At 43.2% G+C, this 26,284-nt stretch overlaps 1 protein-coding gene across 10 annotated transcripts in view; it reads left to right on the top strand.

The window, feature by feature from the left end:
• ITPR2 (inositol 1,4,5-trisphosphate receptor type 2) overlaps window positions 1-26,284 on the top strand; it is a 244,817-nt gene that overhangs the window by 202,236 nt on the left and 16,297 nt on the right. For 9 of the 10 annotated variants that reach the window (XM_068190736.1, XM_068190731.1, XM_068190728.1 and 6 more), the window contains one exon: window positions 927-1,075. In XM_068190736.1, the coding sequence (XP_068046837.1) occupies window positions 927-1,060 (134 nt within the window). In that variant the 3' untranslated portion in view covers window positions 1,061-1,075. Of the gene's footprint in view, window positions 1-926; window positions 1,076-4,104; window positions 4,281-5,576; window positions 5,742-7,799; window positions 7,996-10,089; window positions 10,183-14,800; window positions 14,929-16,266; window positions 16,433-17,672; window positions 17,834-26,284 lie in introns of those variants that run through there. The other variant, XM_068190739.1, reaches the window with a different exon arrangement.

A 26,284-nucleotide genomic window follows, 5' to 3' on the forward strand; every position in this document is an offset into this window, starting at 1 on the left:
ACTTCTCTGGGTGCTCTGCATAATTGCAGGAAGTTTTCAGTACTTTAAAATCTAGTTAATAGGGATGTATCATGTGTGAAACCTCTCTGACCAGATGCATTTACACTATTGCACATAGGCTTTTGTTTCAAATGTTCATTTAAACATATTTTAGTGCATTAATGCATATGACGATTCAACCCTGTTTTGCACTATTTCCCTTTTTAGTCTTTTCTAGCTAGGCTGTAGATTCTTTGGGATATGGACTCTTTCTGTGTGTTTGTACAACACTTCACATACGGAGATCATGGCTTGTTTGAGTCCTTTTAAGTCAGAGTACAGAGCTGTTTGTCAGCAGGTGACCATAGGCTTCTGAGCATCACACAGGAAATAGTCAGCTTTTGTAGAAACAAAACCCAGGCAGACCAAATATTGCCTGCTTCCCAAGCAGATCAAAATGTTTTCAGTTTGACAGAGGTGGGGGAAATACTGCAGTTCTGAAACCATGCCCATTCCATGGTTCTTTGCCTATGTCATCAGTGTACTTGGTCCAAATAGGTCATCTGGATGATACATTCTGGGTGTTCTGGTTGACTGGCATTCAGAGTGCTAAAATCTATTTGTCTGCTTGATTTTATGTCCCCATGCACAGAAGCTGCAGATTCAGATGCAGCTAAAAAGACTCCCTTGCAAAATATCCAGGCCTAAAATCTTACCAGAGGCAAAACTTCAGTATATAATAAACAGTATTGTGATCTTTGGATTAAAAGCTCTGCTTGAAACTCTGTTTTATGGCAAACCTATGTTTAATATTTGTCTATTTTAGTTAATTTTAAAGATCTGCATATTTTCTACATTAATCTGTATTTAATCCCCTTGGGGCCATTGGTGATTGAGTTTCTGCTTGCTTTCAGCTTATTTGATTGCTGCTTTTCTCCCCTTTCTAGATAATCCAGCCCTGTTTTGGTTCTCCAGACACATCTCTCTCTGGGGGAGCATTTCCTTCAACCTTGCTGTATTCATCAATTTAGCAGTTGCTCTGTTCTACCCTTTTGGAGACGATGGAGATGAAGGCAAGTAGAGTTTGGTCTTATTTTTTGTTTTAATTTTAGATGCTTTCATTTCTAAGGTAGCAAACAAAGCTGCATTTTCAGGTGCAGTCATATCTGGAAGCCATTTAGTGTCTCCTGAGTAGGTACCAGATGTTATCTGAAATGTGGTGGTTGATCTGTGTGTCACGTGGCCCACACAGTGCAGAGCAGAATGGACAGAGCATAAGCTGGAGATGATCTAAATGATCTCAGCTAATTTTTTATAGTGCCATACTGCAGTGTCCTACTGCACACATTTAGCTGCAGCTTCTGAACTGAAGGAGGATTCCTGGCAGCAGAGGGACAGAGATTCCTTAAGGCTGACCAAATTGAATGACTTGCAGTCTTGAAAACATATGGAAGAGAATTATTTGAAAACTAGCTTGTTAGCTTTTGATTATGTTGTTTATTGGGACAAAAGGGCATAACTTTTGCAGAGGAGAAATGCATTATGTAAAAATACTCTTAAAACTTACGATTCTGTCTCGGCTTCATCCCATGTCACAGGAAATATTTAATGAAGTTTTTTATTTCCTATAAATGCAGCAGACTAGCAGGAGGCCCTTTGAAGCCCAAACAAGCTTAATTGGGATAAAGGACACTGAATACTTTAGAATACTGGTAATGGGAGCAGAGCCATTCACCTCTGGGCCTTTGATTGGTGGCCAGTCAGTAATGTGACTGAAAGTCACCTCTGTCCGATGGCATGTGAGCTGGGCTGGTGGAAGCAGTCCAGCTTCCAGTATATGCATGTGCTTTTCACAAACACCACAGCTGGCACCAGCAAACATTCCTGCTGGCTGGCAGAACAGAAAGGCAGCAGATTAAAATATACTGGTATGGGGACCATGCTGCCCTCGCAGCCCACAGGGTGGTCTCTGCAGGTCACAGCTCGGGAACCTCCACAGCCTCCTGGAGAGAGGCAGAGTGTGCAGGGCTGTGCCCTGGAGAAGGGAAGCATCTTGTGCTTTGTAAACTGGGGAGTCACTCAGAGCACGTTAGAGCCCACAGAGGATGAGAGGAGAAATAAAGGGTTAAAAATAAACCTTTTAAGCTACTAAATTTTAGCTGATCTATACTCGTGGAAATCCTCTAGTCTGCAATCAGTAGGTATTAATACTTATTCTGAACTGCAGATTTATATGGCATTAGTTTAAGTGGCCCCAGTAATCCAGTGACAGCGCATTTCAGGATTCCAGCTCCTGGTGTTTGTAAAGCCAAAGCAACTCCTGAGCAGTAAGGAATAGGTGTGGCCAAATCGGATCAGCAGGTTATGAGGCAGCCTGCTTACTTCCAGCCTCCCTCTCCACCAAAGCCTGATCCAACAGCTGGAGTTTGTCTCCCATTTTTCCCCCTTCACCCTGTGTAAATCCACCTCTGTTCACCTGTCTGAGGTGCCTGGGCTGATCTAATCATCCCAAAATGCTGCTTTTTAGTAGGTACTTGCAGTTCTTATGTAATATGACAAGCAAAACTGCTCCAGCTGGAGGCCGTTCCTGAAGGGAGCCTAAAATAAAGAAAGGAGACAAGAGCACGTGCTGATGGGACAAGGGGGTATGGCTTCAAGTTGACAGAGAGTAGGTTTAGTTTAGATATTAGAAAAAAACTCTTCACTGTGAGGGTGGTGAGGCCCTGGCACAGGTTGCCCAGAGAAACTGTGGTTGCCCCTGGATCTCTGGAAGTGTCCCAGGTCAGGTTCGATGGGGCTCTGACCAACCCAGGATAGTGGAAGGTGTCCCTGCCCATGGCAGGAAGAATGGAAATTGATGATCTTTAAGGTCCCTTCCAACCCAAACCATGATTCTGTGAAGACTCCTTGACTCCAGGGTGCCTGTTGGCACATGGTACTGGTGTGGGTCCTGCAGCATGAAATTGCTGGACCTGCAGTAGGGAAGAAGGAAAACTGGCTTATGAAAGAACCACAGGGAACTTTGGCCTTACCTTTCAGATGGGCTTGAAAGTAATTTTTTTTAGGATCCATTAAAAGTTTCCAAATCTTGCTGGCAAAGAAACTCTCTGACAGAGCTGACCTTGAGCCTCCCACCAGGGATAGAAACACTCCTGAACTTTGGAAAAGTTCAGATGCCATCTGAATGTTGAGGCTAGGGCCTCATCTCATTGTTTTCTAATCCCAGTGATGCTGCTCAGCTGTGTATCTGTTGCCAGAGAGATTCCTATTGTGAGTCTAGCTAAATTTTCTATTCCCTTCTCCCCGTCACTGACCTCTCAGTTCATCCCATAACAATAGAAGTCAGTGTACAAGTGTGACAGCGCCCTGAGATCTGAATGTGCTTTTTATATCCCAGCAACATGGTGTGTTTCCAGAGCTTTAAGCAGAGGGGAGAGGGAAAACAGGGGCATCGCTCAAAGCTCGGGGAGCGCCTGGAGCCGGCCTCTTGCAGAGCAGCAGGGACTGGCAGTGCAGGCGGCGGGAGCCGGGAGCCGCTGCCTGCCCGGGAGCCGAGCGCGGCCGCTCCGCTCCGGGCAGCGCGGCTGCCGCCTGGCCCTGCCCGGGCCGCTCCCGCTGTGCCCGGCGCTCCGCTCCCGTGCAGAGGCCGAGGCTCCCGCGGAACACCCGCGGCCCTTCGGGAGGGAGCTGCTTTTTCGGGAGCCGCGGCTGGAAACGTGGCACTGCAGCGCGCTGCCACTTGCTGTGCTGCCCCCAGGAGCGGCTATTTCTGTAGCTCAGCAATCATGGAATCAGACCGGAGGGGCCCTAATGATCCCTGCAGAAGGGAGCTGATTAGTGGCTTGCTCCAGGAGGAGAGTAAACTGTTCCATCTCTGAGCACTCCCTGGATTTTAATGGAAATTTCATTAGCTGCTCATATTATTACCTGTGCAAAAAGCAACAATTCTCCGAGAATAATAGCTCCTGCTGCAATTAGGACAAGCCGTGGTCAGCAGTTGTGATGCATGAATCACGCTTTTGTTAGCTCTGCTGGCAAAGGAATTGATCTTTTGGATCTGTTTCTTGGTGAAAAATGGAGTCTCCAAAGATGCCTTTCTCAAATCTTCCTTTCTCCTCTGCACAGGCACGCTCTCACCGTTGTTTTCCGTGCTCCTCTGGATAGCAGTGGCATTTTGCACAGCAATGCTGTTTTTCATCTCCAAGCCTGTTGGCATTCGACCCTTTTTGGTGTCTGTTATTCTCAGGTCTATATATACTATAGGGCTCGGTCCTACCTTGATACTCCTTGGTGCTGCTAATGTAAGTACTTCAAAAACAACTAGAATTTCCCTTTCAGCAGAAGGAAAGATATTAAGGGTCTCCTATTAAAAAAATCTCCTTTGATTAGAGCTGTGCAAAACTTCTTTTTCTGGTTCATTGGTTAAGCCAAAAAAATTAAATAATTTCCAGTCAACCTGAAACAGCAGTGTCAGCGAAGTGGGAAGCTAAGAAAAAAAGTTGGTTTCGTTTTGTGCATATGCAAATATTTTAAAAACAAAAACAATATGAAATTTAAAGAAATACTGCTGCATAAGGGCAATCAAATCTGCAGTTTCTCTTGTTAAAAGAATAATTTTCTCTACCAGTACTCTCAGCACTATTTACGCAAATTTTTGAAATGTTTCTGAGACCTTAAATATATTTTCAGGAAGAAAAGTTTTCAAAATTAAAAATTCTCTCAGTCCCTTTCCAGATCTCTTAACTTAGATATGAATAAGTCTGCATGCTTACTGAGCTTGGTAAGATACACAGTCGTGCTCACAAGTCATCTATTTAAATTTCTGCCTGACTGCTACAGCTCTAATTCACCCCTGCACGAAGTATTGGGCTGTTTGCCACCAGTTCTGTATGTGAGAATTTCACATACTGAAAAATATCCAGACATAAAGGTAAAGACAAGTAAGCAGCACTTGCCCACATCAAATTTGTGAACAAAGGAATCGTGTTGAGTCCTCATTCCTTGTCCTGGACTGCCAGAGAGGTGAGGTGAGGCCCTTTCCTGTTCACTGCTGCACTGCTGCTCGTGTGCAGGCAAAGCTCAGGAGCCATGGAGAATCTGATGTTTAAATGCTATACTTCAAAAATGTCCTCAGTTCTGAGGGATTTTTTTAGGGATTTTAAATTGAAGAACATGATCTGAAGGAAATAGATCTCACACACCCCCACACACACTTTCTGTTGTGTTACTATTGTTCTCTTGGTAGTAGCATGCCTAGCTGCTCTTACATAGTCTCGGGTATAAACTCAAAATTGTTGGGAGTTCACTCCCCAGCTGGATTTTAATGTATCGTGACATTAACCCTGCCCAACTATTCACTAATGTTATGGGAATAAATCACAATGTGATGAGGCACAGTGCAGTGTTGGAGAGGTGATGTACTTCCACTCACCCATGGGCTCATTCCCAGTGCGCTGTCAGAGCTGGATTTCCCTCACCTCACTCCAGCTATCTAAAGGTTGTGCATTTAGTCAAACCAACCTATCTAGACAGCAACCCAAACAATAAATACCAGGATTTTTCTGAGGCATAAACCTAGCCTTTGTTACTCCCCCCAGCTCTGTAACAAAATCGTGTTCCTGGTGAGCTTTGTTGGGAACCGCGGGACCTTCACCCGTGGCTACAGAGCGGTCATCATGGACATGGCTTTTCTCTACCACGTGGCTTATGTCCTGGTCTGCATGCTGGGCCTCTGCGTGCACGAGTTCTTCTACAGCTTCCTGGTAAGTACGTGCTGCTGTGGAGGGGAAAACTTAGCAAAAATAGAAAATACCGTTACCCGTGCAGCTGTCTTCAATTTCTTCCTGACAATCAAGCCAAATCATGTGTATTTTTAGCATGCCGTTGTGTTGCTGCCCCTTAGAAGCTGCTGTTTTTATAAGAACCTGTTTCTGTTAGGACTTATTTTATCTGTTTTAGAGCTGAAAGTTTGCTCCTTTCTTCTCAGGCAATCATCACCCAGCCCACTCCTTTTTCCCAGCTTTCTCCATATTCTCTGTCCACCGTTCCTGTGTCTTCTGTCACTCCTAACATTTCGGGGGCAGTTGTCCAAGGGTGTGTGCATCATACCTGTACCAAAGGATCCCATTCCTCATCCTCAATTTATTTTTAACAAATTACTTGGGAAGTGGGGATGGCATACCTTTGGTGTAGCAGGAGGATTCATCACTTGAAATGAATCCCACTTCATTTTCTTTTGTTGCCATTACCCAGATGGAATGCCTTTTAATAACGTGGTACAGGTGCAGTGAAAATGAATCACACAAAATTATGCTAAACTCCACTAACTGCTCCCTTCATGCTGAGTAGCAGTAAAAGGTGTTTCACTGCTCTTGTTTGCTAATCCTTTTGCTCTATAGTGGAACATGTGAAACTTGAAGGGAGGGACACTGACCACTAAATTGTGGTCATTACATTTCCTGTTGTATTTTTTCTCAGCTTCCTGAATAGTGGTGAACTCCCAGCATTTCAAAGATGTGTTAAGCACACTAAAATTTTCAGGGGTTCATTGCTAACTCAGGTAGAGCTCCTGTTGAAGTCAGACTTCCCAGATTTTGACATTAAAGTCTGCTTCAAAGTTTGGGCAGATTTCAAAGGAGCCAAGAATGTGGCTGTAGCTGCAGGACCCTCTTCAAATGGATGTAACTCTCCTACTTTAAAAATGCACAAATTATTTGCTGTTCTTTCAATGAGTTAGATTGATCTATCTTAAAATACTTTGCAAAGTGTCAAGCAGCTTAAGAAACACTTACTTTTTTTCAGTGACTGCTATTGACCAATGTCCATCATTCATGGACATTATCCATGTAGCCAGGTTGCTTCCAGGTGTTCACTTAGTAGTGGATGTAGTCTGAACTCTAATACTTGTTCATAACTGTCTCCTCTCTTTCTTTATTATCAATCCTTTCTCAAAGCTGTCGATTTCAGATCTTATAAATTGTGGCTAACACCTTATTCTGTGGAGCATTTTGATAAATCATAGTGTGTTGCTTTATATCTGTAATCTGAGTGTTTTGAAGTAGAAATACATACATTATAGATAAGGTCCAAAGCACTATAGAACATCAAGAAAATTGTAGAAGAAAAACAGTTACAGGTTCTTGTAAAGCTCCTGTCACGTTTAATTGCTGGTCTAGGCTTTTGACATTTAAAGCAATATTATCTTAATATATAGCTTTCTTTAAAGTTAAATACCAGGAAACCTTATACTGCAGGGTAGAGAAGAATAGAAGTTTCTAGTCTTATACAAACAGTGACATAAATTTAACTTTGTCCTACTAAGAGGTGACTCCAGTCCTTGTCCATGTGACATTTACATGATGCCATGAGCTCAAAGAAAGTTTGCAAATATGTAATTACTTACATTTATGAGTGTATTTTTGAGTTGCAGTCTGTGCATGTTTATCAGATGAGATGTAACATGAAAAATTACTTTGTAGATATAGATCCATAGTATGAAGACACTGTTTAAATTTTAGTCTAGCCTGGTTTTAAACATGGGGAAACAACAGATCTTGAAGGTAAGTGTTGTCCATCTCTGAACCAGACTCAAATATATTTTGTGGATTTTGCTATAATTAATTTTGAAATGTAAAGTTCTGTGCTAGATTTCCTCCTCCATAAGCATGACCAGCTCCCACTGAGATCAATGTGAGTTTATGAAGCTGAGAATGTAGAACACGGCTGGATGCAGGTTTCAGTAGTTCAGATTGTTTTCCTATGCAGTATCTATATATTGCCTCATTTGTATTCATTTTTCCTCTACTCTCTGCCTTCCCCAGCTGTTTGATCTGGTGTACAGGGAGGAGACATTGCTAAATGTGATAAAAAGTGTTACCCGGAATGGCCGTTCAATTATCCTCACTGCAGTGCTTGCTCTCATCCTGGTTTATCTCTTCTCCATCATTGGCTTCCTCTTCCTGAAAGATGACTTTATCATGGAGGTTGACAGGTTGAAAATCAGGACCCCTGCTGCAGGTATTGTTTTTTATATTAAAATTTGCTTCTGACGTATCCCTTTTTCTGTCTGCCTAACCTAACTTTTCATCTAAAGACATCAAATTTCTTTATTTGTGTCTGCGTAAGAGCAGAACTAATTCCATATACCTTAGAACTCAATTAAGTCTCTGTGTAAAATTTAATGTGTATAGGGTTGTTTTAGTCTGGGCTTATTTCTTGAAATGCTAAAATCTAGCACATTTGATTTATTATGTTTGCTTCACAAACTCATGATAACATTAAAAAAATAATCTGTATTTCCTAAGTATTTTCCTAAGTGAAAAGCAGCTCCAAGTGGATTGTATTGGTTCTCATCCCACCTTAAAAGCAGCTCCTAGTAATTTCTGTGTACTGTATGAGGCATGTGATCTTAACATGTTCATTAGCTGTATTCATTTCATTGCTTTTTAAGCTTCATCCAGCAGAAATTTATTACAGAATTCACATTTCTACTGCTAGGAGCATCTTTTAAATTCATGATCATTTCATGATCATCATCCTTAGTGTATAATCCTGGCTTCAGTAAAGTCATTGGGAGGTTTGGAACCAGTTTTTAAAAGGCCAGGATTTCAGCTTTCTGGAATGAGAGAGTTTAGCAAAGTGAACAGAGAGTTACAAACTTGCTTTGCTAGAAAAGAGCCGGGTCTGGTCTGTTGAGAGCTTTGTGTGTGCTGCCAACCAGCCTGCTGGGAGCATGGGCAGGGGAGTAACAACTGGCTGCAGAGAAATACTTGAGAATAGCTGCTGATTAAATTCCTCGAGGCATGATTTTCCCAAATGCTGAACTCTTCAGCCCTGTACACAAGCACAGAACTGGTGGAACCCAGCCGGGGCTGTGTGCACTCAGTGTTTGCCAGTCTTTTCCTGAAGTTGTTTTTTCAGGATTTAAAACTCACAAACAAGGCAAAGGTCATTCAAGACTCCTGGGCTTGGTGTACTTCTGCAGCTGGTTCAAAACCATATGAAAAAAAAAGGAACCTGACAGATTTCTTTAACCTACTGTGATTTTCTTTTAAATTTTTTTTCTGCCACTGATCATCCATTAGGGACTAAATTTGCGTATATTTGACTTACCATTCATTTTTGGGACAGAACTTAGGGTGTGAAGTTTCACTTTGAAAGGCAGATGTGAGCATCTTAATAAAACAGGCTACACACAGCTCTGGTCTGATCCAGGGCAGCAGCTCCTGTGTGTTTGTGTTGCTTCTTTTGAGTTCTTGGCAGATTTTTGTGGTGTGGGTATGTTCTTGCTGGCTTCATACATTGCCATTTCTGATCAAAAACTCATCAAGAAAATATGCTGACTGCATGTTGATGGAACATTATGCTTCCCAGGACAAGTGCTTTAAATTTTTTCTTTATAAAGTAGCAGAAAGAGTAAGTCAGAATGCATGTTTTCTGCATTACACATACTGTCTTAGGCTGTTATTTTGTTGTATAGTTTTGCCTTCTTTTTTTTCTCCTTAAACCTTTTTGTATCTCTAATTTGAAATGCAGAAAATTGTTGAAGGTGCACAAGAGAAAATTGGTTTGATAAAATCAAGCTGATGTATACATTTACTACTTCAGGAATGTTAAATTAGTGTTTTACACAAACCCATACATATTTACAAATGAGTACCAAACTGTGTTATAATCCTTGAAAACCCTTAAATATTCTACATTCAGGATAACTGAATGTCAGTTTGGTGTCCTTCTTGTCAGCTTTTGTGAATAATTTATCTAATGGTTTTTAAAACTGACATTATTTTCATATCTGACAGTTGTTTCTTGCTTTGAATATATTTTGTGCTCACCAGAAGCAGCCGCATTTGATGTAGATTCATTAATTTCAGGAGATGAAATGGGAATAGCTGTGATATACAGTAAATATAAAACTGTGTTTTTGTTCATTGTGATTGCTTTGAGCTGTTGAGGCAGAATCTTTCAAGGAGGGAGGAATTGCTGGTGTAATTTGTTCTGTTTTTCCTTCCTAACTATCCAACCTGGTGATTCGCTCCTAGAAAATAATGATTTAAAACTTAACATCAATGTAGTGCCTGTCTTTTTGTCAACATCCTGCTTTTTCCACAGGTATTGGTGAAGTTCCCACTACAACCCTGACATCAATGATGGGAACCTGTGCAAAAGAGAACTGTTCCACGAGCATCCCAGCTCTTAACCTAGGTCAGTACAGAGCTTCCCTCGGAGCGATGATCACTTTGAACCAAGGGATCCCTGGAAATGTTCAAGGCCATGTTGGATGGGGCTTGGAGCAGCCTGGTCTAGTGGAAGGTGCCCCTACCCATGGCAGAGGGTTGGAATGAGATGATCTTTGAGGTCCCTTCCAACCCAAACCTGTGTTTCTGGGATTCTCTGATCTGTGTGTTGCTGTTGCAGGGACTTCTGCTGGTGTGAGAAGTGACAATGACTCTTGTGAGTCAGAAGTGCTCAACTTCTACAAGACTTGGAGCTTAGTTGGCAGCTTTGCTGTTAATGGGAGTGCTTCCCACACCTGATTTCCAAATGCACTGACATTAATTTCGTTATTAAAAGAGCTTGCTGAATCATTATGCTTGAACATACAGGTTGCTTCTTGCCAAGTGATTTAGCTGAGAGAAACAGCTTGCTGCTTGTCTGCAGCATCCTCACCTGCACACACTGAGCCACTGTTAGATCCAGCTAGGGCCACAGAAATTCATTTTCATGGCATAGCATATCTATCAGAATGTATTTTACATTCTGAACTGAAATTCATTTTCATGGCATTAGCATATCTATCAGAATGTATTTTACATTCTGATAGATATGCTGTGTATTGTGTATGTTGTGTATTCTTTCTATATGCATTGGGGCCAAGGCTGTATTGTAGCCAGAAGACCTAAGAACCCAGATCCAGGCCCACATGTCTGTGTGTCTCCCCCTCTTTCCATGGGGCACAATCTAGCTGAGGTGGCTGGTGTTTCAGTGCAGGTCTTAAGTTTGGTTTGATGTGTTGTGGCCTTTGCAGTGGAGGTGTGTGCACAGTGGATGGTCTGCAGGCTCAAAATATTTATTGCCACAGTTGCCTGTGGTTGCTGGGAGCCGAAAGTAAAGACATAAATGGTCCCTTACTGTGTGCCAGTATAATGTTGTTTCATAAGCTTTATTCTTCCACTAATTTTTGAGTTTTTAGGATCAAAGCCTTCAGGGAGAGGGCTATAAAAGCAGGCTTTTTCTCCCCAGCTGGTGTGTAAATAGGCCTCATAAACAACATGGGAAGCTGTCTGGCTAGATAGAGAAAACAGTCTAAGAGCTATTGGCAAAGCTGCTGCATTCAAAGAGTAATCAATCAGTCAAAAAGATGCAGTATGGCTTTTGCCAAGCTCTTTAAATGATAGAAATCTCACATTTCTCATTGTTTGGGTACTGCTCCTTTAAAATCAAACCATAATGAAAGAGGACTGTACAAAACATCTAAGTGCACTCTTACTTTATCTTGAAGAAATTTTATTTATCCAGTACCATGAAAACCCACCAACATTCAACAAGAGCAGTTTTGCTCACCTTAGCCACCTGGTCAAAAGAATTGTTCTACTTTCTGTCTTTTCCTGGGACAGATTTACCCTCTGGCAGAAGTGTGAGCATGGTGGAATGCAAAGGCATGAGATCACTATCCCTGGAAGTGTTCAAAAGGTGTGGGGATGGGGAGCCTGGGATGTGGTTTAGTGGAGAACATGGCATGGTTGGGTAAGTGGTTGGACTCGGACTCAGAGGTCTCTTCCAGCTGTAATGGTGCTATGATTCTGTGAGATTTGGGGAGTTTCACATTGCAGCACCAGAGAAGTCCACAGCTGTGTGTGGGAGAGAGAAAATGTTCTCAGTGGCATCTCACGTCCCGAGTGAGACGTGAATTACGATGCTTTTCAGATCAGATCGCTGCTGATCGTTTCTTCTGATGGGACTCTGCTTCTTCCGTGGGTTTCACTGGTGGAGCCTGTGCCCAGTCATTGCTCTTCCTGGTGAGGGAGTTCCCTGGGAGGCAGTGTGCTGTGCCCAGGGAGCCTCCTCTCTCTGCAGCCTGCTGCTCACTGCTGCTCTGGGCTGTCAGCATAAAAATACTTCATCTCATGTGCCTCCGAGTCTCCCTCTCTCCACTCCAAAGACATTTCCCTATCACTTCAGTCTATGCCTGGTGAAGTGCCTAATCACTTCAAGGAACTTCACATCCTACAGTGCATACATCTCCTCATCCTCTGTAGCCCATAAAGACCTGTGCTAGAAAGGTGCACAGATACCTGTTTGTAAAATGGGACATTTCCAAAGATTCATTCCACTGCCAGGCCTTGTCCTGCTCTGTGCAAGTTCTGCTGGATCCACGTGGGCACAGGTGTGTCTCACCTGCTGTGCTTGTGTGGCCCAGGTAGCTGTGGGCCATCAGATGAGGATTTGTGAAGTAAATCTCCCTATTATCCCTCCCCTGTCCCGTGATTAACATTGTGGGGTGGTCTTAGCGCTTAACCTGTTTTGCCTGTGAATTAAATTTAATCAGAAGACAGCCTACCTAATGCTGCCCTTACCCTCACAAGCCACTTTCCAGAGTGGAACTGCTTGCAAATGACCCCCCTGAACCCCAATTAGTGTCAGTATTGGGACCTTAACAACAGTGCACTCTACAGAGCCACTCCTTTCTTTCAAGTATGGGCATAGCTGGTGCCTAGAGGGGCTGAGCCTGCACTGTGAATGCTGTTGAGCACTGAGAGCAGACAGCTGAGGCAGAGCATGTGCCTGTAGGGTTGCCTGGCTCCCGGCTTGAAGACAGCTCTTGTTGCTCCACATCTGGGAGTGGAATAGAACGGCAAAAACGATGTCTGTACACTCCCCACAGCCTACATTGCTGCATTAGACGTTTCTGCCAACTTTGGGCTGTCTGGTTATCTGGCAAAGATCTTGCAACCTGAGCTTGCTTTTCTGGGAGCTTTTCTGGCTGGGATACTGATTTTCTGTGTTGCAAGATGTGCAAAGTGATGTATCTTGTTTCTCTGAAGCCTGGCTTGCTCTGAATTAGCATCTCAGTGGACAGGGAGAGTTGGGTGTTAGGGCTGCTGGTAGATAATGCCCTCTTCAATTCTCAGTCCCAGATTATCCTCTCCGTTCACCAGAATCTGATCATCTGCTGCCTCCAGCACCTGAGTCTGGTCTTGTGAACAGAGAAAAATATTGTAGTTACCTAAAATAAATAGAAGCTGATAGAAGCTGTGGCTTTTTTGAAGGCTTTTTATTTATTTTGTGGATGGTGTCCTTCTCAAGCACAGCTCTTAAAAAAAAAAAAAAAAGAAAAAAAAAAAAAAAAGGAGTATTTTTTGAAAGATTTGAAAGGAGGGAATAATGGCAGGATACAACAGCAAAGATTAGTTGGTATGAATAACATCACTGTGCTAGTAAAAAAAAATCTAGGTATGACAGGATATAAAAGGTTTCTTGTTTCAATCCTTTCAGTTTCAATATTTAAGCAGTTATTTTAAATCCAGGATTATTTGTGGGAGTAGTGTCTGTAATGACCATATAGTTTAACAGGGAAGTCTGTCCTGATGTCTGCTTTTGCTTTTCTTTTTGCTCAAAGTTCCTTCAGCAGGGAGTTGTTTCTCATTTAATTTGCCTGTGGATCAGAAGCAGTGTGGTGGCAAAAGCAGCAGACACCAGCAATGTCCTGCCCATCCCAGCCAGGACACATGCACCACAATTTGGGAACCCAAATCCAAAATTAAATTTCAATCCAGATTACTTGTCTGCAGTGTGACTGCTTGCAGTCAATTGAATTTATCAGAGTCTGTCTCAGTGCCCCAAATGTGGTGGTTTGGGGCTGTTAAATATGTGTTTCAGTCAGCTCTCACAGCGGGATGTTATTTGTTAAACTCTTACAAAGAGTGAAGGGAGGGAACCGAGTGTGAATCGCCGCCTTCCCCACCCAAGCAAGCCTGCTGAAGAGGGAGGAGGGCAGGAGGAATGGCAGTCACAGCCCTGACCCTTCAGCCCAAGCCAGCAGGACACAGGGAACAGCTCAAGCAGGGCTCTTCACAGGGAGGCTGTGGAAGCAGTGAGTGTGTGGTGGGAGGGACTCTGGCCAAGGTGGGCCAAGTGCCCCTGGGGTTTGGTGTTCCAGCCCAGCTCCTCTGCACGTTCAAATATCTCCAGTACAATAGTACCCTCTGTGGCTCGGCCAAAACCACACAGCAGCTCTGCAGCACAGATAAGAACAGAATCCAAGATTTCAAGCTGAGGCCAGGGAGAGTCTTTCATTTAATGTCTGTCAGACTTGTGCTTGGGCACGTGTGCTGGTGGAAAGATCACGGACAGACCGACTCGAACAAAAGCCAGCCCCTCCTTAATGGTTTGAAATGCTGACATGACTTGGCTTCTACATGAGTAGGTAGAGGAATGATTTCACAGAAAGACAATCCTTTTACAAATGTGCTTCTAATTCTCTGTTCATATTGCTTCTTGTCTATGCTGCATTTTTAGGGGGGCCACTGGAAAAGCCATGGGAGGACTGCAAGGAGAAGGGGTGCTCCCATGAGCAGAGATGGTGGCTCTGGGACATTAACAGCTCTGGTGGGAGCCCTGCTTATGATTTTCTCTGTCTCTCTTCAGGCTAAGTGTGCCTGATGTGCCTAAGTATGTCACCAGCAGGGATGTGCACATGGATGGGGTTGATCACTGAGGTTCTGGATGAGAAATACGAGAGGCAGATGTGTCTTGCTTTCTCTAACAGAATTGTGGCTTTGTTTGAGGAGTGGTTGGTTGATGCTGTGGTTCCTGTTTGCAGGTGAAGAAGAGGAGGATGGAATAGAAAGGACCTGTGACACCCTGCTCATGTGCATTGTGACCGTGTTAAACCAAGGCCTGAGGAATGGTGGTGGTGTGGGAGACGTGCTCAGAAAGCCTTCCAAAGATGTGAGTGTTTTGGCTCAGGAAATGCATTACTCCCTGTGCATCTCACGAATGCCAAAGTCAATTTTTGGAGGTTATAGACAGTGTTTGTATCTAGTCTGATCTCATGTCACACAGTTGATTAATCCTTGTAATTTTTAGATCCCAGATGGGATATTTAACGGGAAGAGTTAGGCTTGGTGTGATGATGATACATGAAGAAAGGATGTCTAGGTAGCTGTTTACGACTTCTGGAAAAATGCAGAATATCATAACCTTCAAAGCACTGCTAAGAAGTCAGCCCTGGGAGGCACATCTGGAGCTCTGTGTCCAGTCCTGGGCTCCTCAGCACAGGAGGAGCTCCTGGAGTGGGGCCAGCAGAGGATGCAGAGATGATTTAGGGCCTGGAGCATCTCTGGCAGGGAAAGGCTGAGGGAGCTGGGGCTGTCCAGCCTCGAGAGGAGCCCCAGCTGAGAGGGGCCCTCAGCCCTGGGTGTCCCTGTCTGCAGGGAGGGCTCCGAGCAGGGCCCAGGCTCTGCTCTGGGGGCCCAGCAATGGCACCAGAGGAACGGGCAGGGACTGATCCCAGGAGGTTCCACCTGGACATTTTACCTTATATTCAGCATGGCATCTGCCCTGGAATAGGTCCTGTTGTTTACTTGTACCCAACCAGCATGAAGATTAAACAAGAATTTCATCTATTATGGCATATTTTCTCTTCCAGAAGTTTCCTCAAAAATGCAGTTCATTTAAGGACCTCCCTTAATATTTGGGCAGTTTCATGCATTTTTATTTAGGTTCAGAAAGAACATCACAAATAAAGGCAATCTAGCAGCACTTTGCCTGATGAGCCACACCATACATGTTATAAATAAATTCAGGATCAAGTAGGATCTCAGCAGGGCTTGCAAGAGTCCAGAGACAACTCAAATCTGGATGGAAGAGCTCCCTGTGCTGGTAGGAGGAGTCTATATCCTGTCTCGCAGACTGGGAGGTTCTGCAGGAGCCAAAATTTATCCCCAGTGGAGTCTGTAAGCACTTACAGACTTTGAAAGTGACCCTTTGAAATTGACTCTTGCCACTTAGCAGCTCTTTAATGCTAATTATATTGACGCACTCCCCAAAGGTTAGTGCTGTTATTCCCATGAATGTGTGGGAAACTGAGCAATTGGGTGACTTCAGGTCTCTATCATGGTGAAGAAAAGGACTTGGGTAGTCCCTCCCTAGTCCTGTGAGTAAGGCTAGCAGAATCTGGTATATGAAAAGAAAGATCTGTAGCTTTGCTTGAGCTAATGTGAAAATGTAGTTTAATATTTTAGATCTGTGCTATTTTTATGCCTTATTGCAACCTTGCTATTGCAGGAGCCTTTGTTTGCTGCACGAGTTGTTTATGATCTTCTGTTTTACTTCATTGTCATAATTATTGTTCTCAACCTGATCTTTGGAGTCATCATTGACACATTTGCCGATCTCAGGAGCGAAAAGCAGAAAAAGGAGGAGATACTCAAGACCACCTGTTTCATCTGTGGTAGGTGTTACTGATCTCTTGAGATATTTGAGGGTGATAGGAGTGAAAATGAACTATTCCTCAAGAAATAAAGCTTCGACCCCAGGCATGGTTATCTTCTACAAGAAAGGTCTGTAAAAATTCCAGAAGCTGATTCCAAATTTATTCCCTCTCAGTAGGAGACAGATTTGGTTTATGAATCAAAAGCTAGCTTTGCTGAGAGGTGGCTTCACAGTCTCCACCCAGAATCCGAGGCAGAAGAGCTGTGTCTCACACTTGCATCATCACCACTAATGGAGATGGGGCAGCTGCTGACTCTGTTTCACAGAGCTTGCTGCAGATCAAAGTGCAGCTTCTATTTCACAGCACAGGGCATTCCAGAGGGGAGGCATCAGCAAGAGCTGCCAATTTCAGAAGGTGATATGAAGCAGGGAACAAAGGAATTCAGTGGAAATCATCCCCACAAAGCCCATGGAAAATCACACTTATTTTGAAGTGCGCTCACAAAGAGGGGCAGACCTTCACTCCCTGGGGGACTTCACAGATACCTGCTTTTTTGTAGCCTTGGGTGCTGCTTCCATGGTTGTGCTGACAGGGGTGAAGCTGTGCAGAGCACAACATATCTTTAGTGTCTGTGGACAGGAAATCCAGGGAGGCAAACATTGGTGATTCCTCTCCTTCCTCACTTCTGGTATTCTTCCTCAGAGATCTGGACCATTACAGGGAAAAATAAAAAAAAAATTCTTATGACTACAGCTCTGTAAAGACTGTGTGATAACAGAGCTGCAGGGACTCACCCTCTCTGCCAGGTTTAAGCCCACAAACAATCTCACTGAAGCTTAAGTGGGACTCTTTATATGTTTGATGCTGAAAGTGTGCATAAATCTTTGGAAGATCAGGGCCTGGACTGCACACTGTGTGCTTCCCAGTATACATCCAGAAAGAGCCAGAGCCAGCACTTGTAAAACAGTTTATGGCCCTCAGCATAGAAGGCTCTGTAAAACTGTAACATATTTATTATATTGTTGTTGTTATTAAGAGGAAATATCACAAAAGAGAATAAATGCTGCTTTGAAAGACTTCTGTCAGGAATGCCTTCTGGCCTGGTATTTTTTGCCTGGCAGTTATGGCTTTTAAATTAAGATCTTTCAAATTTATGATCCTTTAAATGGTTAGGTTCCCTTCTCTAACATATTTAACAGATTTGCGTATTTCTATGTTGGAGTTTATTTTTTGGCTTTATGTTCTTCTCTTTTTGCAGGACTGGAGAGAGACAAATTTGATAACAAGACCGTTTCGTTTGAGGAGCATATAAAGGCAGAACACAACATGTGGCATTATTTGTACTTTATAGTTCTTGTCAAAGTTAAAGATCCAACTGAATACACTGGCCCGGAGAGCTACGTGGCACAAATGATTGTGGTAAGTCAATTTGGGCATGTGCTTTATGCAACTGAGAGATGCTCCTTGCAGCTAGGGCAGAGAGTATCTTCCTTTTCCCCTCTCTCTGAGCAATAGGAGGTATTGATCTGTATTTTTAAAGATCTTTTCACATGTCTTAGTCTGCAACAAAACCCGATCTTAAACATAATGGAAAAGATGAAGGTGCAGGCCTCAGTCTCCAGTTTGCTCTCATGCTCTGTGGGTTCTGCTGCCTCATTAGGCAGAGCTGGGGCAGGAGAGCATGCATCATAACATCTGCTGCTGCTCCAGCTTTGTCCAGTGTCTCTGGGCTGCTGTCCAGAAAAATAACATCTCCTGCTGCGCACTGAAACGCAGGGTCAGTGCTCAGGGCTGGTGCTTTTCTCCTATGGCTGCTCTGAGCAAGCTAGTGAAAAGACCAAGCAGAGCAGCCACAGGGATTTGAAGAGCCACAGAAACTGCCTTGTGAAGCAGGGAGAGTACTTGGATTCAGAGAGAGAAATGTGATGGTGCTGGGCCAGGGAGGTGTTCCATTACATTTTGTTTCCAGCCTGCTGCTGAAGAGGGTTCGTTCTGCTGAGTGAGAGGAGTGGATTATCAAGGCTGCCTGGCTTGGGGCTTCATTTTTGAGGAATTTTTTCTGCCTGCTGGGATATTCTGGTGGAGCATTTTCTTCCCATGGACTTGCTGGCAGGTATTGCACTGCTCAGGGCCTGTGCCAGGCTCTGTGGTTGCAGAGCTGGCATATGTCTGAATCCCGGAGGAGGCTGTAACCAAATGTGCTTCAGGATTCGCTGTTTATGCACTTCTGGAGCCACATTTCTTATCAAGACTTATCTCTCTGTTATCCCTCATGAAGCCTTTGACTGGACATACTACCCAGCCTCATTACTCAGGTGCTGGGTGGCCTTTTACTCCCCAGTTTAGCCAAGGAGAAGATTCTTCTCCTTTCACTTCAGCTGTCGTCAGCTCAGGCGCCAGGTTTCAATCGATCCCAGCTCCTTTCTGCCTTGACAGTGCAGAAAGCCGGGTTATTTATCCTGCCTTCAGATGGGTGTCCAGGATAGCTGGGCTGACTCACCTTTCTCACTCCACTGAGAGCCTAAATGGTTAGTTTAGACAAGATGCCTAATTGGGAGCAGGCTAAAATTAGAGCTGACTGCCACGCACTGTGCAGCCTTATGCAGAGCGTACCTTGAAGAACTCACATTAGTGGAAATGGTGGTGTTTAGACAGGAGTGTATGCTTGATTGCTGCAGTTAAATTGAGCTTTTGTAAGTGCTATTGCCACTGGAAGGGAAGGTGCTGTGGCAGATGATGGGAATTCAGTGCTCAGGTGCAGAGGAACAGCCTATTTCCTTCAATTTTGAACCATCAGTCTCATTGCCCAGCTCAGGGTGTTTATGCTGTAGGCAGTGATGGATCTACACTTCTGCAGTTTGGTGGGCGAGGCATAAAACCTAAAACAAATCCATGTAGATTCTGTTGCATTAGGAGAAATTATTCATAGTGGCAAGTTGTCCTGTTACACATGGAAATATTTTAGTTTATGTCAGAAATACATTTTAATCTGTGGAATCAGACTCTAGGGCCTGTCTCATTTGTTCATTCCTCCTCTTCCTCTCCCTGCAATGTTTGTAGGATTTTAAAAGTTTGTGGTATGTATGTTAAGTATTAATGTTTAATTCCAAGAGATGTATTAATATTCATAGTAAGTATATTCATCCTGTGGCAGCAGTGGTTTGACTTTTCTGATGTGTAATTCACTAATGTATTTTAATTCTGCATTAATGGCTGGAACTCCTTTTTGAATATCTAAAACAGAAAAGCACCAAAAACTCACGTGACCCCAAGCACTGAACTGATTTCTCAAAGCCCTTGTTCCTGTAAGGCAGAAGGTTGGTAGTTTAAGTGGCTAGCAGTATCCAGATTTTGGGATTATTAAACTCTCTTTTTCCAGTTAAAGGTGATTTTGGATGCTGGAGAGGTACCTATGGATCAAGAAATGTAAAGCATACGTGGAATGAAAGTATAAATGGTAGAGTGGGAGAAAAAAAGAGAAATAAATGGTTGAACAAACTACAAGTGTCTGGTATGGGATTAGTACTTGTGTCTTTGTGTAGTTTAAATTCCTAGTATGAAATCCAGGGAAGATGTGCTGCATAGCAGAAGCAATTGGAACTTCTTAAGTGAACAAAAAAAGAACACTTTCTCTTGGAGCCAGGGAATTTACTGTATGCCACATGCTACAAGGAATACTAAGAAATCAAAGAAAATAATCTGACTGCAGGAATGGAGTATGATATTTGACTGGAAGAAGAGATTTAGAGATACAGCTTTGCTTAGGACCAAAAGAAGAGTCAAAAAGAAAACTCTCAGAGGCAATTTTGCAGCTGTCAGACGTATGAGCTGCTGTAGCAAATGTGTTTGGTGTGTCCCAAACACAGCCTGATAGTAATGAATTACACCACAGGCACGTGAGATGTGCTGCATTCCATGCACTAATAAAGCCCGAGTATGGCTTTTGTCTTGAAGACAGATAAGCTGATTCAGACTCTGTGACAGCCTGAAAGCTGTGTGACCATCCTTGTGATGCTGGGACAGGTGACCAAATCCCAGGTAGGACAGCACATTCTGCTGAGGATCTGGCAGAAAAGAGACTTGAAATTAATCTTTTACAAGGGACTTGCCAATGGAATTGTCTCATTGCTGAAAAAGGCTTGTTGGGGGTGTATGGGATTGCAGGAAATATTTATAAATATGGGTGGTTGGGATAGCAGGGCAGTCTTAGGACCTCTTTGAAAAGGACAAGGTGGAATGAGATTTTATATTTCATACTATGCAGAATATGGCTGAAAAAACTCTGTGAATCATACTCCTGGAAGAACTCTCTTCATTCTAATTGTTTTTGTTATGATCAGGAATACCTTCTATGGCTGCTTCTGTAGCTTTAATGGATTCTGTGCTATTTAATGGAATTCTGTGTTTTCACAGCCAAATCACTTAAGGAGAACTTCTACCCAAATCCAGTCTTCAAGTCCTTCAATACACATAGGTCAGAATTTTGGAGTATACTGCAGTAACCTTAATAGAAAGTAGAGTTTAGCTCCAAGTATCATCCTCACTATCCCTACAACTGCAGTAAGGAACCAAGTGTTATTTGCATTTACCTACTCCTGTCTTGCAAAGTATTGCAAAAAGTAACATTGGAGTAATGATCAGTATTAACTAAGCACCAGGAAAAGCATCTACAATTTCTGATAATCCTTTTCACTACTGCCCAGCCTCCTCAGAGCCCAGAAATATGACTGTCTACTTTGTGGCTCTCAGTCTTTTCTATGTATCGTTTGTCCAGCAGACAGTGCAGCATCTGGTTTGAAGGCTTGCTGATAGCACAGCAGATAAAAAACCAGGAATACTGTGGTTGCTTTGCTTTGGAATGTTATTTGAAAGGCTGGATGCCAAAATGGATGGGAATTATTTACACATCATTGTTCACCTTCTCCAGTTTTTCAGCTCAAGAAGGGGAAAGAAACATGTGGGCAATGTTGTACACACCCCTCACTCAAATGCAAGATTCTTGCAGATTTCTAAATTCACTTGTATTTCTGTTCCAGGGGTGGTTTGCTCCAAGGTATTCCCATTATCCTGCATGTCTCTGGCCTCAGATGACCTTGGGGTAGAGCACTTCTTTTGCTTTCTTGCTCTGGACTGTGGACATTGTCTCTGCAAACTCCTGGTGTTCCCTGTGATTTTGATTTTCCCAGCAGCTCTGTGTTTGCTTCAGTGCTTAGCATATTGCTCTGAGCAGTAATTGAAGTAGTCAGGAGTTATCCAGCTTTCATAAAGAAAGGTATTAATTTTTCTGGGTTTTTTTTCTTTCTAGAAAAAAGCATCAAGCATAAAATGTATTCTAAAGCAACATGCAGTTTATACACCTCAAGCTTTATGTAGATGTTGGTGGGAATAAAGCACTTCAGCTCTTCCAGTGCTGCCCTTTCTTTTGCACACTATCTTTTATCAGTTATTGGGTGAAATATTAATGAATATTAAAGCAGGGCAGTAGGTTTTATTATTTGTTTGCTCTCCAGGTCTCTTTTATGAAGTCAGACAGGTATTATACAATATCCGAAGAGACAGAAACTTTGAAAAGCTGGCTGCAAGCCTTGTGTTTGCACTGAGAACCCGCATGAATGATTCCCCTATTGAATTTTCATTCCTGTAGAAAAAACCCTATTTATCTGACCCATTTGACCAGAAACAGCATCCCTAGCAAACCCAGACGTGCACATAACTTGTATTACATTGATACAGCAATCTTTGAATGTTCCTTGTGTCCATTTGTCAGAGGAGCCAGTTTAATGTGATAACTAGAACAATGAAGGTTAATGCCCAAACGTTTATACTTCTCTTTCCAGAGGTGTAATTTGTACACAAATATTTTACCCAAGCCTTGGTAGCTGTAAATAGATATATGGAGGTTAAAAAAAAAGGACATGATTACTTACTGAATTTTTTGCAGCTCAACAGAGATATGAATTAGCCTATGATTTATACCTCCATTCATTTGCAAAAGTAAAAGGCTGTTGGCTCAGCAATTAAATTAATTATTTTGCCCACTGGAAGAATGAAAAACTCTAGCAAATGAAGCCCTGAAACTTTCATTTTCACGTGCTCTGTCCACACTTCTTAGCAAGTTTTGTAATGGCTTTTATCAGCATTAGTGCTACCTGTCATAACTACATAATTACAGCACCTAATTATATTATTACTTATTTACCCTAGTTATGTAATTGGATGTAATTGTGCAATTATGTAACTTCTCAGAGAGCTGAAAAATGCTCTAAAACCAGCCTGTGCTCCTAAGAGTAAAGGATACTGCAGTGAATTGGACATCTCTCTAAAGCAAGGCAGTCTTTGCTGGGAAATTACAGGTTCTTTCTCCATTACGGTCAGTGGGACCGTGAACCTTTTATTCCCATCAATGTGGCAGGGAGGAAGCAGTACAGATAGGTTGAGCAACACCAGCCTGAAATTCTGAACAATTGTCTTCTGATTCAGTTCTTCTAAAAGCACTTATGTTGCACAGCAATGACCTGGCATTGGCCATGTGACAAAATATTTTAACTGTTTTATTTAAAATATTTTGAAAGTGTCAGCTTTTTTTCATTATTATTTTTCTTTTAAATTATTAAATAAAAGAAGTATTTAGGAACAAGGAAAAATGCATTCCCCTTTTGAAACATTCTGATTGTTTGCTGTTTTTAAATACTGAAGTTTTGAAAATTCAGCTGAATTTAGTGCTCCTTTGAGCTGGTGTTGTTGTTTCTGTTCTTCCTATCTCCAGCCTCATGGTTTTGCCTTCTTTTTCTATTAGATACCCAGAAGTGGGTGTTAGATTGAAAACCAGCGCTGGGAACAATGCCAAATGAGCCATTGAGAAGCCTCACAATAGTTGTCATTCTGCCCATGCTGTGTGCTGGGCAGCGCCAGCCCTTTTCCCTCAGCACCCTCCTCTCTCCTGCCTCGCTGCTCTGCCTTTTGCCGTGTTCCCACCTCGGGAGAGGAGGTGTGATGTGAGCCATGGCAGCTCCTGGCTGCTCCCAGGGGTCAGGTCATGGCCAGAGTTGCTCCATGTGGCTGTGACCCCCCGGTACAGGAGCAGGGCGAGGGGACAAGCTCCCTCCTGGAGCCAGAGCTGCTTGCATCCAGCCCCTGGCAGACCTTGCAAACCCCTTTTTTCAAAGGCATTTTTTTCATCTTAGCTAACCCCAGCAGACGTAGCCGAGTGTCAAAACAGCCGAGGTGTGAGCCAAGGGCACCTACAGAGCCCAACAGCTGCGGGTCAGGAGGCTCCCTGCCCGTCCCCTTGCACCTTGGGGGAGGTTGCTCCAGGGTTACTCAGTGAGCAAAAGGCATTTCACCAGTGCCAGACCCTGGTGTGCTCCCCTGATGTCTGACAGAGTCAGTGGCCATCCCTGAGCAGACCACATGGAGCTTCTAGGGGAGGCAGCTCCAAGGGAAATTCAGGCAGGAGAGGTGGAGACACTGAAAAAGTGCTGTACAGAAAGGAGAAGGGCATGCTGACAGCATGGGGGTTTGTAGAACAAGCTGTTCTTTACTGCTGTCGATTTTTGTCAAATAATGTAATAAAATTATATGTACTAAGAGGGCTGTTGACCTCTCCTCTTAAAATAAGGCTTCTTTGCAGAAGGAAGAAAAAAAGTTCTGACATCCAAAATTCTTCTATTGTGTTATCTGTCACCCTTTTGAATTTTGGAGGTAAAAGTTTTTTCTGCTAGTTCTGTAGATATTCTTATTACATCCAAAGATCACAAAACACCTTATGTGTAGAGAGAATGACTTAAAGCAGAGAAATGTCAATCCAAGGTAGCATGAATGCTGCAGAACGGGCACTTGGGATCTCGGGAAGACACGCCATGTGCTTTTCACATGCACTTTGGTGATTCATCCCAGACAATTCCAGGAGCTTCCTCCCCCAGATGTCCACCAGACCCTTCTGCTGCAGCGAGAGCAGAGAGGGGAGGACCAGGGATGTGTTTGTTCACTTCTGAGCTGCTGCAGTTCACAGCCCAGAGTACTAATGTGAAAATTGATGGCCACTGAAGTCACGCCAGTCTGAACTGCACTGGTTGAGGAGAGGACACAGCTCTGGTTCTGCTGCCTCTGGATGGGTGGGATAATATCAGCAGGGAGAAAGGGCACCAGCTGTTTGGAGTGACCCCTTCAGCTGCTGCAGCTGAATCTGCCAGGGACAGTGAGCTGCTGCTCCTGAACTGGCTCACTATAAATAAAGTGTATTTTTGAGGCTTCTTCATTATCTTTAATTCTAGTTCAACATGAACTTTCTGATCTGGCAACTCACAGGCTTGAAAATCTTTACAGGACCCATGCACACAAATGTTGTGCTGGAGTGGGGCATGGAGGTTATAGCTTTTGACAAGTTAGTAATGCTTCCATTGTCAGGACTGGGTTACTTTACTTTTTAAGACTGGCTTTGCTCCAAAAACTAGCAGATGTTATCGAAGCCAAACTTGCAAGGATGAAATGTATGTACATATCATTAAGCAATACAACTTTTTCTTAATTACTTTTAAAAGGCTGATACGATGCATGTCACGTTATGAGTAATTACTTACTGTGGCAGTAACACCAAGAGCACAAAAGCCGGCTGCTAAATAAGATCTGAGGTCTCTGAGAAAGGCTCATTTCCTAGGAAATGCAGTGTTGGTTTTGTCTGCAGTTGGGTTTTCATAAAACAAGCAATTAAAGAAATACACCTAAATAGATGATTTACAGCTCCCATTTTTCTTTTGCGCTCAAAATAGGAGAGCGAGTGAGAACACAGCTCTCTGTGTCCTTCCACGTGGGCATGGGCCCTGTGGTGAGTCCAGGGCTTTGGATTAGGTGCATCAGGTCCCAGAGAAAGTCCTTTTTCTGCATCAAGGCCTGCCCCAAATCCACAGAGGAGCTCAGAGTTGATCACTGTTGAGTGATACGGTCACTAAAATAGAGCCACCCTCAGATATCTGAGTGTTAGCCAGGTTTTACATGGACAGAATAAATGGATGCACTGTTCTTTCTGCTGCTAGGTGTTGAGTTATTTTTCTATTGTTGCTTTTCTTGTTCCTCAAAAATAATTTTCATTTCTGTGGGAAGACCACTGCTATTTTTGTTTCTCTGTACAATTTTGCCTCTACGCTATTATCTCATTAAAGTGCTGAACACCTCCCTCTCCACTTCATAAAATAAGCAATCACAGTAACATGCCTAATTAGCTGCTTTCTTGCTCATTTGTGTTTCTCAAAGCATGAAAAGTTAACATCATGTGACAACTTTGCATCTTTGCACAAAGCTCCCATTCTTCAAGAGAGCTGAGCATCTTCTTTTCTACTTGAAGGGCTCTGCATCTTCCAGCAATGGGCTATTTGGCCTGCCATAAATAATTCAGTTGGCCTGCTTGGCTCAGTGATGCATGAGATGTGGGTAAATAAAGGGAAAGGTGGGCTTCATTTGGTACCTCCTTGCAAAAGCTTGAGGTTTCCGTGGGTTTATGTTTATACACATCATTTTCAGACAGGCAAAATTAATTATCCTGCTGCTGCTTGAACAGGAAGCCATGGATCTGATCCTGCCTCCTTAGAGATGATGTCATTAGCTGGAGCAGGAGAGAGCTTGGTATCCAGGGCAGGTGCTGCAGCACAGGCAGGTTTGCTGTGTGCAGTGGGGGGATGGTGATGACCTTCGTCCCCCAGCTGATTCAGGGAGGGAATGGCCATGGCACAGAGCCCTTGTCTCTGCTCAGCCCCTCACATTCTTGTTAACTTATAAAGCACCAACACAATCCTGTCCATTTCCTTCTTTCCTTTAAAATCACTTCTGTGTACACAGCTGTGATGTAATTTTAAGTCACAGAGCAGAGCCTAAAAC

Source organism: Anomalospiza imberbis, chromosome 5, assembly GCF_031753505.1.
Source record: "Anomalospiza imberbis isolate Cuckoo-Finch-1a 21T00152 chromosome 5, ASM3175350v1, whole genome shotgun sequence".
In the NCBI taxonomy this organism is placed as follows: domain Eukaryota; kingdom Metazoa; phylum Chordata; class Aves; order Passeriformes; family Viduidae; genus Anomalospiza; species Anomalospiza imberbis.